The following is a 19,457-nucleotide window of genomic DNA, read 5'->3' on the forward strand; positions in this document are numbered from 1 at the left end:
CATACAAAAATTTAAATAGTTATCTGTTTGTTCATCGCGTGTAGGCTGAAAAAAATGACCGTAAAGGCTTACTTTGGAATGCTTTTATAGCCACACATTTTCGTTAAAAAAAAATTATGCCATACTTTTTGGGCGTTTTGTTTGCGTCTTAGGAAGGTAAAAATAAGTGATTAATTCTGTTAACTCCTTTGACTTTTACCCTGTGCCTTTACTTCGCTTGTTTTTATCGTTTTTTTTTCAGTCTTAGTCTCACCTGATAAAGCACGGTTGTGCGAAAGCTTGTCAAGATTTAAAATACAACTTGTCAACAGTGCAATTTATTTTCAGAGCGCTGATCTAGAATCCAACCACACTTATTAATTCAACACACAATATTTGGGTTAGGGTGTGAGTTAGCGTTTGGGTGAGGGTAGGTCAAGTATTATTATATTTACTATTTAATAATGTTGCTTAACCCACCCAAACCCACACCATAACCAAATAATGTGCGTTGTACTAGGATTCCAGTCCAGGGTCATTTTTGTTTTTTGAATAAGACAAATAGGGTATCAACCAAGTAAAATTGATATTATCACTGAACAAACTCCACGTGTTTGCACCGAAATAAGAAGTTAACATTCTAAAGTCTAAATTAATAAGTTTTTTTTTGGCTGGAAAGTTTTCTCTGTTATTTTCTTTCGAAGACACTTCTAATTACTAGCCAACACGCATTGCTTATAGGGAAAAAAATCGCAGATAATTAAAAAGGGCTTTCATCCAGATTTACTTTTATACATTGCCTAAACTTACATTGCTGTCCTACTCTGAATGAACTAGCAAATGTGCTAACAATTAATCCACTGTGCACCAATGACCAGCTACAGTGACGTAACAAATACTTTTACATTGAACGACTGAACGTCTTGAAACCTCAATTATGCATCAAACTGCCAAGCATTGTAGGAAAACAGACCGACCATAGTGTGGTAATATCAAGGCTTATATCACATTGTACAGGTATTTGTAATATCCGTCTAATGCTGGCGGACTAAATGCCAACACAGGGCATTGGGTTGACTGACTGGGACGTCGGGAAAAGGCCCTAAAAACTGTGACTGTCCTGGCTAAAACGGACGTGTGGCTATTACGGCGCTCGACTAGAATCCTACCACAGCGTTGAAACAATTATTTAAGCAACACACAATATTTAGGTAGGGGTGTCTGTTATTTCTTAACCTACCCAAACCAAAACGTTAACCCGCACCCTGACCCAGATGACGTCATTGTGTGACGCCATGTTTCGTACATCACAGTAGTAATATATTAATAAAAAAACGCGTCAAAATGGTACCACAATACCAGCGTCCATTCATCGTTTTGTTATAATGATTTGCAACGTAAAATCGAGCGTTAGGTGACACGTGTTATTGGCACTCTCTCTGTCTCAATTATTCTCAGGGCAGTTTACCTATAGAAGCGTAAGTTCTAAGTGTGTTAATATCGGCATACGAATGTTTCACCATTATCGGTAGAAAAGAGATTGAAATAAGGCTGGCACCTGGCATAGAGACTCATTGAGAGCATGAACAAAAAAATACACATGTCGCCAAACCTTTCCGAAAATGGCCTTGGAAATTTTTGTAGAATTGTGATCATTGAGAGAACTACATTTCGGAACTAAGTAATATATTACCACCTTATATTTGCGTATCTGGTAATAATAAACCTATATAGTGTATATATTATATAGCATACATATAGGTGTAAAGTAGGTGTGTGATACTAATATGAATCGCTTTAGTTCATAATTGTTGCAGCGATATGTATGCATGTATGTATCACCAATACTCGATCAGTTGACCACTTACCAGAAAAAGAAATACGAAAGAAACCGTTGTGTTTGCTTCGAAAGTAACGCTATCGCGGATTGATTTTGCACTGGCGTGTAATTGTCGTGTCTGTGGGCACGAGGGTCGAATGTAAACAGCCAGTTTAGAAAGCTCTCCTAACGACCCAGATTCATTTTGCTAGATTGGAATAGAGTGCGATTTCAGGCTTGCAAGTCAGACGTTGTGTTCTGTCTTAATGCATAAACGACAGACAACTGGAAGCATTTTAGTTAGGCAAAAACGAAATACTAACAGTGGTAGTAACGTAGTTGTATTGAGCAAGTCTGGGTCAAAATATCGCATTCCGTTGTGTCAGTATTACCCGTTCAATAGTTGGCCTTTTCGATTTCCAAGCGCTATGGATTTAACACCAAATGAGTCGGGTAAGTTTTAATTGCATAAAATTGTTCTAAAAATAGCGTTCTCAAACCCTACTTTAGGAATTGCATTAAAAAAACGTTGATCTTATTCTTCATTGTTTAAACGCCTTCTAAGCGAATTTTAATATTAAGGAAATCAATTTTAAAGCGATTTTTGCCGTATGCATGTAGTATAACTGTGTATGAGTATGTATAGCGTAGGTTTAAATTTCGGCTTATTTTTGACGGAGTTATTGGTTTGTTTATAAGGTTTTTGCCAAGATGATTGTTTGGTAGATATGCGCTATTAATATGACGGTTAATGCAAAAATCAGTAGTTCTTAGATTGGTACGAGAAGGATCTTTAAGCGTTACGCTACCAAATTTATGTTCAAAACGGAGACCAGAAAATAAACGCCAATGTAAAAATAGGTGGGCTACTGTTGAGGAAGTCATATCCAATAAACTGATCTGTAATCTGAAATTGGCGGCTGGCGTTATTAGCGAGTTTTTCTTATTCATTTTTGACTTAAATAAAACTGTATTTGGTAAATATGAGCAAAAATTGTTCACGTAGGTAGAAGGTTGCATGTATAAACAGTAAAACGCCATTATTGGTGGTCTGCGACAAAAAAGGTTGGGAACCACTGATGCAAATAAAAGTGAATTTAAAGCCTTGTCATGCTTTACAGTTTCCCAACAACCGGCGGATTTAGCGTTCCCCATAATCATCTACATGATCGTGATCATCGTTCTGTTCAGCCTTCTTGCATGGCTCATATACAACTGCATAGCAAGACGTGAATTGTGCGCCTACAACATGAGGTAGGTTCGCATCAGCACATTCGCTACGATGGTTCATTTACAAACTTGATACACAGTTAATGGGTGCTGTTTCAATCTCGTTTATTGTAACGTTACAGCTTTCCATTCAGCAAAATTAGGATGAAGGGTGCCGCGAACTAATTATAAATCCTGTAGGGTACCGGAAGCCAAAAAAGGTTAAGAACCACTGGTATAACGCAAGAACTAAAATCCGATGTCTATTTTAGCTTTCATTGATTTTTTGTAATTAATTTCATAAATTTAAATGCCCTCATTACGTCAATGTTAGGGATCCGTCATGCATGAGAATTAAAAATTTAACAACCTTAAGATCCAAGCGTCGTACTTGGAAAAAATGTCATTCAATGTTTCACGTAACCACATAAATCCAACTGGGTAAAGAAAACATAAAAAGACACATTCCATAATGCCAATTTAAATTTTAATGAGGGTATAATGCTAAAATCCATAACTGATGGTTTAACCTTTTTTTACCACAACAGCTTTGAAGACGGCGTCGGGGAGCAACAAGCCTTGCTGCACGAAAATAAAGCAAGGAAATCCTGGTTCATCACAGCTAACTGCAATTACAGTGCCCGAAACTCGGCGCGCTGACGTCCAATGGGATGTTCGAGGAAAGCGTGGAGCCGTGGACTTAACTAACTCGCGTCAAGTCCCATTACAAGAATGTGTAATGTGTCGGAACGTGTGACTGGCTTTCACGATATGCTCGTTACAATTTATGCGGTCGCATATTGTCTGTACTCATCTTGTAACTAGCCGAATTTGTCTAATGCTAGATAGGGTAATCAGGTGGCACTGCGTAAAGACAAATGTGTTGTATTCTCGACAAACTTTCGCAAAACTGTGCTTCATCACGTCAAAGTAGAAATGACTGTACTTATTTCGTCATTTACGTAACATCACATAGTTACATCCAAACGTGACGTCATAAAGTTACTTTAAATATGACGTTTAAAGCAGTTTTACCTTAATAACACACAGTTCGTTTATTTTTGCATTTTCGTTGTTAAAAAAGGCACATCTTTTATGGGCACAAGTCCCCCCTGGATTCGCTTCTGTCTGTGACCAAATCTGTGTTTTTTTAAAAATTGTTCTGTATTTTTTTTAAAACTGTTTCTGTAGTTTAAATTTTAAACAGTGCGATCTACTACAGAACAGTTAAAAAATTAAACTTTAAATGATATGTGAGATTGCTTTTTGATCTAAAACGTTGTACTTTGCTCGCGATCGGTCAATTATGAATTGCGAGGCGACATGTACAGCTTTAACACGAACAAAAAGGAAAAACATTAGGCTACGAAACATCCTGTATTTTGAGTCTCGTGAGATTTTGGCCACTCCATGTGATGCTATTATAGTGAGTGCCGGGTATTTGGAGAAATGAATTCGAAGCGGGACGCTCCTAAACAGTCATCGTATCCAAGATTCTTACGTGATAGAGTGAACATGTGATCTGCAGATTTAGTCAAACAAAAGAAGTTGAAACGCGCAGCTTGTCTTAACGCATTTTGTTGTTATAAAGGGTCGGAAAACTTTAACGATTGTCGATTGCGGGACGGATAACTGGAAATATGTAAAATCGCTGGCCGGATGTAAAATTTTGTATCGACCTTATTTCACTTAATAATTATTTTTTAAGTTAAGGACACCATATATAATTATTAATATATAGACTTGACTTGGACTTGATTTACTTTGCATATGACTTGAATTAGACTTAAGTTATTTTACAAATGAATTGACTGGGACTTAAGTAATTTCAAAATGACTTGTTCGCAAAACTGTTACCAGTAATTACTACTTGTAAATAGATATATTCAACTGTTTTGGACAATTTACAGGTTTATTCCCGGCAACGCAAATACCCAATTGACTAGTAAAATAAATTCTAGTTAATAAATTTTAATTTAAAAATACGTTGCTTTATTTTTGTGTGCTGCTAATAAAAACCTATTCAGCAAAAATCGTCTTGCAAAAGCTGTCTCCCGGATATATACTTGGAAAGTTTAGGAACTTTCGTTCTAGCGCATTGTTTTTAAAACCATTTTGCTCTTCTTACTTTATAGATTTAAAATAATGTATTAAAAATCCCTGAAAATGTTAATACGGGCACGGTACTACTCAGCTAATGCAATGTGAATATATAATCTCTTTGGCTAGGGTCATGAAGTTAATAAATATGAGTTAGCTTAGTCATGCGTGACAACGTTGCTAATGCATGACTAGTCACGATAACACACAAATTAATATATATCTTGTAAAAGCTCAAAATAAATACTAATACAATTAAACGTAAATTAGTATATATTTTTCATTTTTATTGGTAAATAATTGCAAATTCAATCTATATAATAGTAATAATAGAATATTTTGCATTTATTCACCATTACGACAATATTTGTTTGACCATAGAATACCAATTAGTATTCTATGGTTTGACGTAAATGTTTACTCGGATCTGGCGCGAAACTTTACCGGGGAATAATAAAAAATATTTTAATAATTCTTTATTGCTGTACTTATAGTTTGAAACTAACGTTTGTGTTTAACTAAAGCCGTTTAGTGTGGGAAAATCATTGTTGAAAGCCCAATGATTAACATGGTGTCATGGTTACCTCAACGAAAACTTAAAACCGCCACCGTTTTACTGTTATGTTTGCCTTTATAAGTTGTGTGAGTTAAGCATTTATGCGAATGCTCTATTGTGAAATCGTTTAGTAATTTTTCTGCCTGAATTTTCAAAAACCAATAACCACTTGGAATAATGTATTGCCCCAAGTGGTAGTTAGTTTTTCAAAGCCGCCAAACAGATTTTGTATCCTGGCCGCATTTAAACAAATAACTCCCACACTCTTACGTCTTACCATAGTTTAAAATGATAGGGTCTTACTTATTATAAGTTAAGATAACTGTTTAATATTATATTATGCAAAAAGTTTGAAGCATCATTAACATTTTACTCTGCATGCCAAAATCTGATAAAAATGCCTGCTCTAGCTTAATTGAAAACTTTTTTTACTTTTTACATCAATTTTTCAGAATAATTTTATAAATATTGTGCAATGGGTGAAGATGATTTGGTTTTGCGCTATGGTCACAGCGAAGGTCTGTCTACTGTTTGTTATGATGACAGCGGAGAGTAAGTGTATACAACATTTTATGTTCATGTTCTTAACTTAAAGCTAAAGTGTTTTTATTGTTCTCACACAGACATGTGGTGTCCTGTGGTTACGACGGAACAGTAAAGATCTGGAGTGATGTCAATGATGACAAACCTACCAGCATTAAATCAGGAGAAAGAGTGTACAGCGTCGCAATTCAGGTTCAGAAATTATTGATTTTGTAGCTGTATGTAATGCTTTAATATTGTATTCAACCCAGATTGGAAACTTTGGATTTTGCGTAGGGGAGACGATTTGCAGCTTGAAATTGCGCAGCTGTAATAACATTTCTGCCCAAATTTGCGCTACTGTAATAACGTTATTTGTAAAATTTGCACGGGTAAAAATGGAGTACTATACTGAAAACGCGATGTAAGTTTTTCGCGGCTGACTGCCTTTTACGTAGATTTTACATGAAATGCGGGGCTATTACCGCGGCCAAGCGGGACACTGCGCGGGGGATTTATCTAGGCCTTACTTTCCAACCTAGTTTTTAACTTTGTTACATACATTTTTTTTAATTTGTTTTTATTATTTTATAATTTTGTAAAAGTTTGCCTGAACTCATTGTCTTTTTTTAACTTGTGTCATAAACACATAATTGGTGCAAATATAATAGTGCGCTTTAGCATACAGTTGCGAGAGTTCTTAAAAAAAAAGCGTGATAATTTAAGTATTTTCTGTTGATAGAATGAAAATTTGTTTGTTGCCACTGACAACAACTCTGTTGATCGCTACGAGTTCCCAAGTGGAGATGCAAATGGAATACTTGCTCGATTCACTGGGAATGTGACTTGCCTCGCTGTATCTGAGTCTAAAAAGTTTGTCGCTGCTGGTTCAAGGTATAGGCATTGTTCTTTAAGAATGTGTATTTTATGTTTTTTGTGAGAATTAGGGGTGGGGTATTCAATTTGGAATTACATGTTTAATTAGGAAACTTATTATGCTTGTTGTAGAATTTTGTTTGATATCTTCTGTTTAAATTATCTCTTTGTTTTTTACTTGAATTATATTTACATCCCAAGTTATTGTATTTTCTCTCAACACAATACTACCAAGATGATGGTAATTTACCAAGATGACTATCACTTCATCTTGAACAGTTTGATGCTTCTTACTTCTCGATGCTCCTAGCTTAAACTTGTCAGTATAGTTGACTGAATAAAGTTGAAAAAGTCATACTGCAACTTAGGTTGAACCAGATTTATTCCTCTAACATAACATTTGCCAAACACACAAAACCCTAAAATCAATGAAAACGACCAGGTTGATGTGTATTACTTTCAAAGCACAAGCTTACATAGAGTCTTAAGTATATGGCACAAAACAGATAAATCGAATAGTTACACATCGCAGCAATCAGGCATGTAAGCATATATCTCAATCTTTATCCAGCAAACTTTTATTTCAGTGACTTTGACCTGAAAATTGTAAACTCTGAAGGAAAGCAAAAGTGCTTTCTCGGTCATCAAGCTCCTGTTTTGAGTGTTGCTCTTGATCCAATGGATGAATTCTTGGTGAGAAAACGTGTTTTGCAATGTTATGTTTGCTAAAAATGCTATTTTTAACACTTTGGTATTTAAATGCTACTTTGTTGTTTCATTTTTTTTCTAAAGTTAGTAACTTTTTTAGGCATCAGTTAGCTGCGACGGCACTTTGAAAATTTGGAACTTATCAAATCAGGTAAGTTTGTTTGTTTGTGCATTTGTTTCCTTTTATTATGGAATATTGACAAATAAACTCATTTATGCTATTTTTTAGGAAACTGTGTTTACGGTGAAGATATTAAAACCCTCAAATGACATTGGAAACTCTGAGAGCCTTGGAAAGTGAGTGCATGTGTTGAACGTAACTAAAACCTGCATAGCTACTTTAGGAAAATATAAAAAATTATTGTAGAACACTGTATATCGATTAAGTATTTATAGCTAGACTTCTGAAAAGTTTTAGTATATTAAAAAAAAATTTCACTATTTAAAATTTCAAATCCTGCTATAGAAGTAGTGTGTAAAGCTGTCAACATGATATACCCTTTATTCAATTTTTTTTAACTTACAAAAATGAAGGTTATGCTGGCGACCTGCGACCGGCGAAGACGTGGCTGTGCCGGTTCCAGATGGAATTGCCCTTTACTCCCGGCTCACCTGGCAAGTAGCTCACACATTCAAATGTGACGTTACGTCAAAGGTGGGTTTAGTTTTCAAAAAAAAGTTGAAATGTCTTGCCTAATTTTTTTCGCTTTCTGACTTTTTGCAACCTGAATTTTTGTACATTTATTTTAAAATAAGCCTTTTTTCCTTACTATGAATTTTGCACTTGTTTCTTAAATTGTTATATATTTTCTTAAAAATTTTATTTTTATTGTTTTTTGAAAGTTTCAATCATAGGTAAATCCTGTACCTTTTTTTTCATACAGGCATTTCAGTGCTGTGCCTTTTCTCTTTGCGGCCGGTTTGTAGCCGCTGGTTCAGTTGACGGATGGATTGTTGTGTGGGACGCTGAGACCCAAGAGTGTGTGAGGAAGTAAGAATAAGATCTGAACTTCTATCTATACTTACTGGACTTGAACTGTTTAGTCAATTAATATAGTAGCTAGGGATAGCGATGATTTTGCATCTGAGCCGATACCCGGTTCCAAGTGACAGTATCGGTACATTACAAATAATAATATAAAAAACAAATAAACGTTATAATCAGTACCCGTCCGATGCTAAATTCAAATAGGCGTTTTCGCCATAATTGTAGGCCAAATAGTATCTTTAGCATATTCATTTACATTTCATTATTGGGCTTGGACTGTGAAAATATTATAGTAGCTAGACGGCTATAATATTTTCTCATAACTTTAGATCAGAACCAATACCCAATGCCAAGAGAGAGTATTTATCATGCCAAATTGATATGAGTGTTTTAGCCATGATTTGCCATCCGAGACTGTGATTTTTCCCTTGAAAAAAGTGTTCATTGAAATACTGTAGATTAGCAAATTCTGCTTAAAACAAAGTTGGCTCAATAACCTGAAAACAATACATTTGAACTTTTAAACTTCAATTTGATAAATTCTTCTTATTTGAGCATAGGGATGACGTCATTTAGTATCAAATCACGATACTTTTTGTCTTAAATATTAGGTATCGGCATGGAATAAAATGTCAAGTGTCGGACATCCCTAAAAAATTGCTTGATATTTTAGAACACTATGATATAGGAATATACAAGGGTGTTGGATTGCTGGGGTGCTTAACACATAAGTCTGCAGATGGCAGTTTATATTGTTATAGTTGGGATTTTACTCCTAAATATAATTTTGTCAAAAAAAACATTTTAGTTAGTTGTTATCAGTGTTGAATGCCCTAACTGTATTATTTCATTAATAATTACCAAGTATTTAATTTATTGCAGTTGGATCAATTAAGTTTATTTTCTCTCTAAAAAGTTCAGGCATTGGTAATATAATAAAAAAAAAAAAAAGTCTCAGTTAACTTTTAGCATCTTGTTTAAGCATGCCCAAAAAGCATAGATGCCAAAATGTATCTTTAGCATATTCATTGTTCAGAGAGCAGCACCCATTGAAGTCTTGCATCAGCTCGATAGCTTGGAACCCAAAGGAAAACAACTCTCTCGCTATTTCGGACACCAGAGGTCAGATGGGAGTGCTCGATAACGTTGTCCCAACAGAACAGCCCACTAAAAAGGTATGCAGTAATTTAAGTACTTAAAATATTAACTAAAAAGTGAGGCTACTCCACTATTTAACTTTTTGTAATGATTTTATTGGTTTCATGTTGCTTTGATTGTTAATTTTGCTTTCATATTTTTTGGACAATATTTGTCATTTATTACGGCCGACTTTTTTGTTGTTTAGTCAGAACAGAATGATATGCCAACCTCTCCACAATATGTTTTTACAAATTTTAACAACAAAACTACAAACAAATTATGAAAATAGCTTAAGAACCATTGACTTAGACTAGACCAGTGGTTCTCAACCTTTTTTTCTCTCGTGGCCCATTTTCGTTGCACAAAAATGCTGTGGCCCAATAGTTTTTATGAAAGAACAAAATATAAAAAAGGTTTGGAACAAAAAATATCAGAGCATATATCAAAACAGATTGTTTATTCAACCGTGCATTAGTGAGTTACTTGCTTCTAAACAATAAATTTAGGTTTCATTTACATTCCTTCTCAATTCCTTCCCAAGCCATCATTTCTGTAAAATTAGGTATAGTGACACAAATGAAACTAAATTGTTTAATAAATCTAGCTTTTTTAAATTGGTCTGTGGCCCATCTAAAAAGTGTCAATGGCCCACTGGTTGAGAACCGCTGGACTGGAGTAATTGGTCTCATTTCGGTATCAACCAAACTTTTCATGCTGTTAAAAATACATTTTTTATCAAATATTTTTAAATTAATTTTTGTTCAAACGGCAAAAACATGCGTCCTGTACACGTCCAACATTGTATTCGTTTTCTAATATTAAAAACAATTACCGTTATTTAAAGGTAGCGCTTCCATTTAATTAAGTCTACAATGACGTCATAAACCGCAACCGAGTATTCAGCATATAATTGCGCAATACTTCTTACTCGATCGAGTCTATAGCGTGTTTAAGTTTTGCCATTCCTTTTACCTTTAACATTTGATGCGTTATTTGCCAGAGAGCAACAGAGAACGAAGACCTAAATGCATTGTTTGATGATGACGATGACAATATGATGGTCGATCTCATGGCAGACGAAGACAAGGTAAAATAAGTTTCTATTTCTTCGTTAAACAAATATATTTGACTTCAATCAATTATTTTGACTGAAAGGTCCCGAAACTAAGCTCTGTGTTTACCATGTATCCTCAATAACATTTTTATTATAAATAAGGTGTTTTTGTAGACATTTTAATATATTTTTTTCAATGTCCCCATTGTGTTTATGCGCCATCGAATTTTTAGAAACATTGTCAGTGAGCCGCATGCGATATAAGTGTTAGGAGCACTGCTCCTCTAGCCAGTACATATATTACATATATTACGGTCATTCATTTATTATTTAATTACCCTCTTGAGAAAAGTGCCTTTGATTGTGTTCCAGGATGACGTACCATCTTCTAAGAAGCGACAGCGCGTCCTGGATGACAGCGATAATGACAGCGACGCAGGTTCACGAAGAGACGCCACGCAATCGTCAGACTTGCGTGGGTCCAGCTTTTGATGTCTGATAGTATTGGATCTGATCGAAAGTCCGGTGTCAACTGTAGTATCGGTTGTTGTCCGATAATAATGAACTGTTTCTGTGCCATTGCGATAGTAAACAGATTTAGCCTTTTTTGTTGCAGTTTGCTATTCAACGCAACTAGATTGTATACGAATTTCCGAAAGAAAAACAACACTTTTTGGCTTATTTTAGCATAGCGATACTAGGGTGCTATCATGCCCATCTAACACCAAACAGATACAGCCATTTTGTCTTTGGTTTGCAATGAAAGGAATAGATTATAGAACAGTGGTTCTCAAACTTTAAAAAAAAATTACGCAACGGCCCCTTAGCAACTTTTTAAATTGCTCACGGTCCCTCAAAAATATACACAAAATAACATTTGTTTTTAATGGTATAAATGGGACTGGTGCACTTTTTTTTCTTTGCTATCAGCTCGGGTATGTTAACCTCTAACGAATCACTTTATTTGAGTAAAGCAATCACGAACAGTTTTAAAACCGTGACTGACCGTACAGCCTACAGTGTCATCGCAGCAAGCTATGAAAACGCAATTCTCATTAGCACAACGCAACACTATGACGTCACAATGGACAAATCAGCTCTAAGCGCACAATAATTTTAATGAACAACTATATTCAGCTTTGTTTTGAAAAGTAAGTTGCCTGAAAATTTTATTGCACTAAAAGTTTTCTTCGTCAGAAGCGTCGTGTTGATTGTTTGTTATAGATGCTTCGCGGACCCCGAAAGTTGTCTCGCGGACCCAAGTTTAAGAACCGCTGTTATAGAACAACCGCGGTGACCTAGGGTTTGCCAGGCTTTAATTAACTGTGTTTAAACTTTAAACTAAACATCACCTGCAGCACTACAAGTCACAAATGAGACATAGCGTAATAAATAACATAAAATAAGGTACACGACACAAATTTACCACAACAACATTATCCTCTGCGAAATCACCAGCCACCAACCCCTGGAGTTAGACTCTGCACCACACTTAGTTAACGAACTACTGATAATCTTAGCCGGTGCACATACTTTATCTTAGCCGGTGCACATACTTTTAATTAAGTGTTGATGATAATATTAAATAAGATAGCTTGTTACCCGTAGGTAGATTTTATCAGTACTGGTTTGTTACTGTATTGTTAAACGGTAATTCCTTGTTTTAAAAAATATTGTTCTCCTCGATTGCCCCAATGAGGCAAACGGGACGCTCCAGGATAAAAATATTTAGAATTACTTACCCCAAGCAATAGTTTGAAATAAACTTCAACCTTATGAGAAACAACAATAACCCTCTCCGTAAATTCGCCAGCCCCCATTCCTTCAACTCTGGACGTGTTTGCAAATGACGACCTGGACCACCTTGCTCCCCCTACCATCCCTCCTCTTCAATCCGGACCTCCAGGGTCGGGGATCATCGATGATGACGCTTCCTCTGTTGCCACGGGCAACGCTGCTGCGGCTGTCGGGTCTTCACGTGTCCAGGCGTCCAACATGCAACCTCCATTCCAGCCCGGATCTACTCCTGTGCATTTGTCGCACAGGTTCATGGTGAGACGTGTGTTTGTGTGTGAGACGTGAGTGCGGGTGTGTGAGGTAATCTTTCCCAAAAGGAAAAACGTGGAGATATTCGCTTATTTCTCGTCTACACCCGTGCATTTGTCACAAAGGTTCATGGTGAGACGTATTGCGTGCGTGCGTGCGTGCGTGCGTGCGTGCGTGCGTGCGTGAGGTAATCTTCTTTCAAGGCTAAAAGTTAAGATTTTTGCATATCTTGCGTCTACAGCGTTAGTGTTTTTTTTTCGATTTTTACGTGCCTCCTTACCGCTGGTTGCAATTCCACAAAGTGAACAAAATGGAAAGAAACAGTTTTGCCAGTTTTGCCAATTTCAAAAAGTTGATTCACTTTTGACATTTTCGGTCGCACCGCCCGGGCGAGTTACGGTTGACATTTTAAAAGATTTTGCGCTATTTTTGCGTGCCTCGCAATTTAGTAGTGAGTATAGGCTCTATTGTCGGATTTTTGTGCTTTTTGTATCTTCGACTTGGTGCTGTTTTTTTCCATAATTTGGAAAACAAGTAAACACCTATTTAAACCGTCGACGAATGTCACCCACTTTTTTACAGGCCATCTAGAGATTGAGCGATATATAGGTATCGGTATATTTAGGCCGATATTTTGTTATGAAAATATGATTTTCCCTACAACAGGCATTTTTTTTTGTTCAGCATCATGTAACGTCGATATGCAAAATAGGAGTTGAATAACTCTAGTTAAACTGAAATGTAATTTCTATTTTATTTTAATTTATTTTATTAACATATCCCAGATATATAAAAAAATCGGTATTCGGTTGGCAAAAAGCCCAAACCTAAAAAATCGGTTATCATTATCGGTCTGAAGAAAAAGTGATATCGGTCGATCTCTATATTTACGGCAAACTACATTTGCTATACTGCCAATACGACGCCTTGCATAAAATAAAACTTCCTACAACTAAGAAGAGCCTTAACCGCTCTTCCTTGACGTATAATTCTAGAAATTTAACTAATGCTGGTAAAAAAAACTTTTTGCCAGGTTTGGAACGCGGTGGGCGTCATCCGTTGCTATGACGACGAACTGGAGAACGCGATCGACGTCGAGTTCCACGACGCACAGACGCACCACCCCCTGCACATCAGCAACACCGAACGATTCACCATGGCAGACCTGTCGTCCAGCGCTGCCGTGCTTGCTTCACAGGCCAATGATGACGTGGCAAGGTAATGAGGTCGTTTTTACTTCACTTTGAAGAGGATCTGCAATGGTGCTGTAGATCCCTTTACATGTGAGGTTGCTCGACTAACATAATGTTGCGTCATGGTTGTTTCTCTACTCGCTCTTGTCTGAGCTTGTGTCGCTCAGTTGGTAGAGCGAGGGTCCGTCTTGACCGGAGTTCGTGAGTTTAAACCTCAATAAAGGCTTTAGTTGTTTTTCTTGCCTTTCTTGCTTGCATCATTGATCGACAAGTTTGTGATGACTTTTGGTGTAATGTAAAGTAAGTAGTGATAGATTAAGAGGATGGAATAACTTAAGTGTCCTTAATTTACTGTTTTTCAACTTATCTGGGTTTTTCAATGAAGTATATTTAATATATAACCCCTTTACATATTCTGTATTGTCCAAACTTGTATAAAAATGTTATGGCGTTAGGTTTAGCCTTAAGCTTATCATAACTAAGTTGATTTTTTGTGTGGTTTTTAAGTATTATCCTGCAATTTAACAACGCAGTAAAAAATAATACGCCTATTTGTGTGACACTTTCAGCAAACTGAAGTGCGTCCACTTTTCGTCTTGGGACAACAACAAGGATTGGGCTATCGACATGCCGGAGGGAGAGGATATTCAGGCCATCGCAACAGGTGAGATCAATTATAGATCCGAGGTTTGCCCCGACCCATTGAAAGGCGCTATGTAAATTTGCCATTTTAAAGCATAGATTGGCCAGTTTCAAACTGTCAGGTTACCCTTAATTGTATTTGGGCTAAACTAGCTTAGTTCGCAAGGCCGTTTTAAATTAGCAAACTCATTTTTTCACCCATTATTTATAATGGGATAATATGTCATGACACTTCAATAGGGTGCTTAGGAGCTGTTTATTTGGAAAACCGCCAGGTTGCGTTGACACCATTCTTTTGCGTTTTTAACAGCTTATTACCCGCTACAAACGAAGTCTTTCCACGCTATATTACAGGTTTGCAAAAATGGCGAGAGTAATTAAAAAAAAATAAGACAGTGGCCGCATAAACTGGCTTAACACTACCTTGGTAAAGCGACGAACGGCGAGACATAAATTTTACCCAGACGCTTTAAATACTTATGTAAAGTAGATATGGAATATCTCGTAAAATAGCGCCAACTGTCATAATTTTTTGATTCAAAAACAAGTGCCACTGTCGACAAATTGTAATTTAATGCTTTCGCACAACCGAGCTTTATCAGGTCAGAGTTTCTTACATTTGTCAAAAGCGCCGCTTGTTTCCAGTCTTTGAACTTTAAAGTTTGATTATATTAAAAAGTTGATTTATTGTGATTCTGGGTTGGTGAAATCTTAACATTGCACGAGGTTGTTTTAAATTAAAATTCTATATCGCATAGGCATATTATTCAGGAAATGTTGGCAGTATTATTTCTTCTGCAGGCGATTGTTGGATCGCTGTGTGCACTGATGCGTTACAAGTCCGACTCTTTTCACTTGGCGGCACCCAGCGGCAGATCTTCAGCATCCCGGGCCCGGTGGTTGCCATGGCAGCGCACACCGATCAGCTGATCGTCTGCTATCACGTCACGCAAGGTTTGGCGATACGTCATTTGCTTTGACGTAACACGTTTTGGGAGTAAAACTCGTCTTTGACGTTTTCGACCGAAAGTTGAATCGTTAAATAATTATTCCCTCTTCAGTTTTGTGTTAGACTAAAAAGATAGTTTTAAATCTAATAGATAACCTTACAGTTATATTAAGTCATGACTCGTCGAATTCACTCACTTAGTTTAAGCAATTTTTTTTATTTTTTTTATTTTTAACCTTCAATGTTTAAGAATTATTTTGACAAACAACGTTCTCAACGATTACGGTAATTTGAACAGTAATATTAAACTATTTATTCTGGCAAACAAAACGAGACTTAGACAACTATAGATAATAGTTTTTAATTTTAAGAACTTGAGCAAAATGTAGCTAATTCTAATTCTAATCTAAATAGTGAACTACTACATTCATAAACGAAATACACTTACAATAATGCAAACCCAACTTCAGGTTTCGGCTCCAACCAATGTCTGGGTTTTACCCTCCTCGAGTTGGGGGCCGGGGGTGGATGCAAGCCCCGGAAGGTGGTCGGGGGTCAGCCCCTACCCATCAGCTCGGGGTCCACCCTCCACTGGTTGGGGTTCAGCGCCGAGGGTACCCCGGCCACGGTGGATAACCTGGGGGTGATTCGGATGATGAATCGCGCCTTTTGCTCCACCTGGACCGTGGTGCTCCGGACCAAGGAACTTGTGAGTCTTACGTTTATCCTTTGATTTGTTTTGATTTTAAAGCAGTGGTTCTTAACCTTTTTCCTTGCTTCACCCCTTCCCAAATCACCAACCAATTCTCGCACCCCTTCAAGAATTGCTTAAATAACAAAACCATCGTAATTTTATATTTATGCAAGTAACTGTTAACACAATAACACAAAACTGAAATGTGAAGTAAATTTTTTTAACCGAGCGAAAAAATATATTACAGTAATACATTTTCTGTGTCTGACTCATCCCCACACCCCCGTGAAACAGTTCTCGCACCCCTGGTTCTAAAGGATTTGTGGCTGATTTTTTGTTTCCAGTGTGAATAGGTTTAAATTTACTTATTGGGCCATTTAATGTTTTTTTAAATATTTTCTGCTAAATGCGTGTTTGCTGGAAAGGTGTAGCCAATACAAGGACTGTGTAAAAAAATTCAACTTGGTAACGTCACAACTTTTTTAGAATTAGAAAGTTAGATGCACATATGCACTTTGTGATTTTTTTTTCATTTGCCTCAAAAATAACATGTTAAATAAAAACCTAAATCTGTGCAATTGGTTTAAAATTTCTTTGCACCAGGCCAACACGAGTTTCGCTTTTAATCTTACTTTAAATAAGCTGATTTCCAATGTTCAGTTTAATCAGCACTTTTTATTTAAAGGCCACAAATTTTGCGCTACGCATATAGGGTATCAAAAATTAGGTTTATTATTTCAAAGCTGTATAATGTTTTTTCTTAAAAAAATCCCTGTATAACAGGCATTCGTATATCCAACCACTTTTTAAACCAGTTTGAATTTGTAGCCGAAATGTTGTCAGAAATACTTTCCTACAAAAATTGAATTAGAAGCGAGGAAGCCAAAACAGCGTTCAAAAAGTGTAACTCATTTTTTTGCGCAATGAACTAACAGCAAACAAAAAAACGTTGATAATAGTAATGTGTAATATGGTGTGACTTAAGAAATGATTTATAATTGCCTTCTGTTTGCTTTGTGATTAGACAAAAAGCCGCTACGACCACTACTGGGTTGTGGGTCTGCACGAGAACCCCCAGCAGGTGAGGTGCATTCTCTGCAAGGGGCTCAACTACCCCCAAACCCTGCCCCGGCCCACCCTGGCCGTGCTGGCCTACAAGCTGCCCCTGTGCGAGATGGGGAGCGACAAAGGCAAATACGAGGTGGGTTGTTGTAGTTGGTCTTTGTGAAAACTCTGACTAACTCGACTAATTATAATTAGGCATTTTTTATTACAACAACGATGCCCGATATTAGCGACAAACGTACGGGCGCCCTATGCGACACCAACTTACGTCACTGCTATCGTCAGTAAAATTGATAAAACTGAAAAGTGCAAAGTTAATTTTCCAGGTTGTTAACCCTAATTTGCTTTTCGTGAGGCCTATTTTTATCTACGTTTTCTAAGATTTAACAGGAAAAAAGATAAGGGTAAAAAAAAAAACTGCATTGGATAACAAACCACTGTTGAAATGCACAAATTTATTTGGTTTTGGACCGGGATCGACACCACCATATGATCGGACGTGTATTGATAACTTAATGCGGACGTCTCTGATATAGGCAATCCGTTATAATGGTGTCCTCTATTACTTTTAATTTGTTACGAAGAAGTTAAGACAAAATTGGAAGTTTTTAAGGAAACAATAATATATTTTGAACACAATTCGTACGAAACAACCTGATGATTGTCCGCATCCTAACTCGCTGTTAATTTTCAGAATATGCTTCAAATAAATGTTGGTGAAATTAGCACACTAAGTTGAACGAAAATAGCTTTTTGGGCAACATATTGCTTTGTCTAAATTCGTTTGCTTTGCTTTTGTATCTTCCATTTTTTGCCTTTGTGTTTGCATTTTTCACCATTTATACAAAAGCTGGTTAAAGCGGCGATTAAATTATCTATGGAGGATATCAAACGCGCAACGATAAAAAAAAAACTTCATAAATATTTTTTTTTGCAACATTCTTTTTAGATAATGTAACTTTCAAGCTGCTTAGTGTTAATAAGTCATGAATCATAAGCAACGACTCTTAAAATTTGCAACAACATTTCAACAACGTCCCTTTTTAATTGCAGGAGGAATATTGGCGCACTCGATTATTTACGTCACACTCGGACTACCTGACGTCACGGGGTTACGAGGAGGACGCTGAGGCGAAGCGCAAGTCGCAGCTCGAGATGCAGCACTCGCTCATGAGGCTCTTCGCCGTGGGTCGCTTGTTGCGTCATAGAACGCGCATTGTTGATTGTTGTTTAGCATTTTTCAAATCTTGTTACCTATACCAACTGGGTAATGTTTTTTGATGCATTAGAATCCTGTAAGGCAGGGCTACTCAACTGGCGGACCGCAGTTTGATTGCGAACCTTTTCAGTGTTAAATCCGGACCTTATCTGTCTCAGTACTTTACTTACAATGCGATTTGATAAGTTATTTTTTGGCAAACAGTTTCTGCTGTTCATTGAAAACTCATTTCTTCATAGTAGCGGACATTACAGAGTTATCAGTTGAAGCGGAGGAAATAAGTAAATTATACCGTATTACATTTTTTATGACTTATTTCATGAGAGTTATAACGGACCTAAGCAAGTTTTTAACTTTTGTAACTGGACCTCTGCTAAAAATAGCTGAGTAGCCCTGCTGTAAGGTTTTATGGAGGTCCTGGGTATATCATATTGTTTGAATATTGAGTTTGTAAAGATAGCTTTAAAAAAACGTTGAATTATGCATGGAACTCTTCTATTCAATTAGAACAAATATAAAGAGTGCGCAAGTAACAAACAGTGACCAAAAGTAGAAAATAGTCCTATTTTTAAGTATAAAACACATTTGGATTGCTCTCCCCCGAAAAATACCAATTTACTTTTAAAGACTCCAAATCTATTAGTTTTTATTTACTATTCAGTTGCCAAGAAAAGTTGCCACGAATCCTGCTTTTTCTC

General features: G+C 36.6%; 1 protein-coding gene across 1 annotated transcript in view; it reads left to right on the forward strand.

The window, feature by feature from the left end:
• The first annotated feature begins 6,138 nt into the window (after positions 1-6,138).
• The window catches only part of LOC146169818 (WD repeat and HMG-box DNA-binding protein 1-like), a 35,688-nt gene continuing 22,369 nt past the window's right edge, over positions 6,139-19,457 (forward strand). Inside the window, exons 1-18 of the mRNA XM_083387456.1 lie at positions 6,139-6,215; positions 6,287-6,398; positions 6,928-7,079; positions 7,649-7,754; positions 7,870-7,920; positions 7,999-8,066; positions 8,304-8,424; positions 8,654-8,760; positions 9,794-9,932; positions 10,898-10,984; positions 11,324-11,426; positions 12,765-13,003; positions 14,031-14,215; positions 14,760-14,854; positions 15,634-15,786; positions 16,252-16,490; positions 17,500-17,676; positions 18,594-18,725. Coding sequence (XP_083243582.1) covers positions 6,139-6,215; positions 6,287-6,398; positions 6,928-7,079; positions 7,649-7,754; positions 7,870-7,920; positions 7,999-8,066; positions 8,304-8,424; positions 8,654-8,760; positions 9,794-9,932; positions 10,898-10,984; positions 11,324-11,426; positions 12,765-13,003; positions 14,031-14,215; positions 14,760-14,854; positions 15,634-15,786; positions 16,252-16,490; positions 17,500-17,676; positions 18,594-18,725 — 2,343 coding nt within the window. The remainder of the gene's footprint in view (positions 6,216-6,286; positions 6,399-6,927; positions 7,080-7,648; positions 7,755-7,869; positions 7,921-7,998; positions 8,067-8,303; positions 8,425-8,653; positions 8,761-9,793; positions 9,933-10,897; positions 10,985-11,323; positions 11,427-12,764; positions 13,004-14,030; positions 14,216-14,759; positions 14,855-15,633; positions 15,787-16,251; positions 16,491-17,499; positions 17,677-18,593; positions 18,726-19,457) is intronic.

Source organism: Ascidiella aspersa, chromosome 1, assembly GCF_963924565.1.
Source record: "Ascidiella aspersa chromosome 1, kaAscAspe10.2, whole genome shotgun sequence".
In the NCBI taxonomy this organism is placed as follows: Eukaryota; Metazoa; Chordata; class Ascidiacea; order Phlebobranchia; family Ascidiidae; genus Ascidiella; species Ascidiella aspersa.